Source organism: Morone saxatilis, unplaced genomic scaffold, assembly GCF_004916995.1.
Source record: "Morone saxatilis isolate NCDOM2014 unplaced genomic scaffold, NCSU_SB_2.0 Contig5, whole genome shotgun sequence".
In the NCBI taxonomy this organism is placed as follows: domain Eukaryota; kingdom Metazoa; phylum Chordata; class Actinopteri; family Moronidae; genus Morone; species Morone saxatilis.
Genome location: NW_023340095.1, coordinates 12,037,972 through 12,040,486, shown reverse-complemented (window position 1 = coordinate 12,040,486; position 2,515 = coordinate 12,037,972). Strand labels below are relative to the sequence as shown.

The following is a 2,515-nucleotide window of genomic DNA, read 5'->3' as shown; positions in this document are numbered from 1 at the left end:
TTGGGAGGGAGCATGGATGCAGGGTTAAGGCTGCAGAAAGCTCCCTGCAAACCAGCCAAGTGAACCTGCCTGCTATCGAAGACTGGCAGACAGTGGAGTAGATGACTATGGAGGAACACCAGGACAGAACAGAAGAGACAGTTAGCCTCGCTGAAGACCTGTTACACACTGTACATGCTCGAGAGGGACACAGTGGGACATCTGGAGGCGAGGTGATGTGACGAAGGAGTACAAAGTCAATTATGAGTTTGTTATGAGCCAATAATGATATTATAGGAAATGTCTGCCAAAAAGTCACATAGAATATATGTAAATGACAATGAAACAAGCCCTGATTGTCTGGTGATTGTTGGATATGACAACTTGCAATGTGCAGAAGAAACTGCTGCAAACCTAGGACGCTCCCATAAAAGGTTTTCAGTTACATTTTGCATTGGTTTCCGATAAGCTGCATCCTGTAGGTGTGGCTTTACAAACAAAACACGCCTTTCATATCTATAGCTGTCTACGACCGATGGCCAACTTGGATTAGAGTCTAAATTATTGTAATACAGGAGAGCAAAATGGTGAAAACATGCTATATTTACTTATTTCAAATTTACCAAGAATGAAATCTAAGGGCAAAGAGCGCTGTACCGAAACATCAATGGAATGACAGGGAGGATTAGAGAAATAATGCGCAACTGAATAGGATTTGTGCTTCAGAGCATATATTAGCATGATCTTATGAATTAACTTCTGTGAAATCCTCGGTGTTTAGGATTTGGAGTTAAAATGGTCTGTCTGGTTTTCATGAAAACAAAACTGAAAAAAAAGTTTTGCTCCATAAAAGAGATCTTTTCCTGCTGCATCCTCTGTCACATCACAAAAAAAAATGTCAATCATGTCTCATAATCCTGGGCCAGTCAGACAATTCAAATTATAAAAACAAATAGTACTTTGCCTCCTGCTGCAGAAATGTGTCTTAAGCCATTTAAAGTCTTACAGACCACATGACCACATAAAGGGGCTGCTGAGACATCATATGAAATGCCTGACTTCTTAAAATAATCACAATACAACCATTTTGTTCCGGCTTAACACTTGGTAACAAGGGGGGAAAAGGGGACCATGAAAGGCAAAGTTAGCTGGAAAAAATGGAAAAATATGGTAACAATCTTTTTAACCATCAATAAGCATGTGCATACCGTAATGTGGAATGTCGTCCAGCACGTGTGATGCCGTTCCCAGTGATGGGAGAAGGCAAGGTGCTTCCTCCATGCAGGTCTTCTATAGAGCGGCTCCAGGGCTTAGACTTATCCATCACAGCCTCTGGGTTGTTCTCCGCACAGTCTCCATCAAACCTGTTGTCGAAGAAAAATCATTCAAGTCCAGTTCAGGTTTGCCTGACCAATACAATAGCCAGTATGTAAATGGAGGCCATTAATCAGGCAGGCAATCACTAGACATTACGCGATCAACATCAGAGTCAAAGACAAATGGCAGGAAAGGTAAGTGTGGGGGTTTGGTCAAGGTGGAAGGAGACAGCAAGAATACACCACCAAAACAGTACGGGGGCCGAGTCAGCTGCCACATGTCCTTTGGTTAGAAAGTCTGTAAAATGTGAATTTTCTTCATCAATCCACTTTTCTTTTTTTTTCTTTTTTTGTGTGTGAATGGAAAAAAACATATATAAACTTATTAAACTGAACTAAACTGAAAATTAAACTAAAATAGTGAATTAACTGTAACACTAAATTAAAGCAAGTGAACGTACTCTGAAAGTTAACTGAAACTAAACCTGTAACGATGATATAACTAACAGTAGTTCTGGTACTCCAAATAAATACTATACTATAAATAGCATAGTTCTCTTCTATTGGTGGGGCAGGTTGAGCTGTTGTGAGTACATGATTTTAGTGCCTTTTTTCTAGTGTTAACTTTTTCTTATGGATTTGAGACAGGAGAACAGACATAACAGTACGGATTATACAACCAAGCAAAACAAATTCCAAAACTAAATAACCTAATGTCCCTAATTTTCTTTGACCCTGTCGAGCAAACGGGTGGAAACAGGGTTATGTAATGTTTTGGCAATGTTTTTATAATGGTTAGTATTTTCCTGTATAGTAGAATTGTGGTCAGGTATAAACGTGCAACATTCAGTTCCAATGACAGTACACGTTCCTCCTTGAGAGGCCAGTAAATAATCCAGTGCAGCCTGGTTTTGTAAAGCTATCATTCTTACTGCAGCTTTTGCAGTAGAGTTTGCAAGATTTTCAACCGCATAAGAAAGATCTCTTTTTTTTTTAATCTAAAACTGCCATGACTCCATAATCTGGAAAGAGAGCACTAAACTGAAGTTTAGCACAAGACAAGTGTCACAGGGAGTGACTGGCCAAGCCATTTTCTCCTCCTCCTTAAACTCTGTATTAAACCATGCACCTTAGGCCACTCACCCAATGATTGTTATTTTGCTATTAATTGTCTCTTTAAATTTTAAGTCTTCTCCTTTATCCCAGTCTGTGGATACTGC

At 39.5% G+C, this 2,515-nt stretch overlaps 1 protein-coding gene across 3 annotated transcripts in view; it reads right to left on the bottom strand.

The window, feature by feature from the left end:
* The window catches only part of fmnl2a (formin-like 2a), a 52,515-nt gene that overhangs the window by 19,889 nt on the left and 30,111 nt on the right, over positions 1-2,515 (bottom strand). For all 3 annotated transcript variants that reach the window (XM_035676911.1, XM_035676910.1, XM_035676912.1), the window contains exon 6: positions 1,188-1,343. In XM_035676911.1, the coding sequence (XP_035532804.1) occupies positions 1,188-1,343 (156 nt within the window). The remainder of the gene's footprint in view (positions 1-1,187; positions 1,344-2,515) is intronic.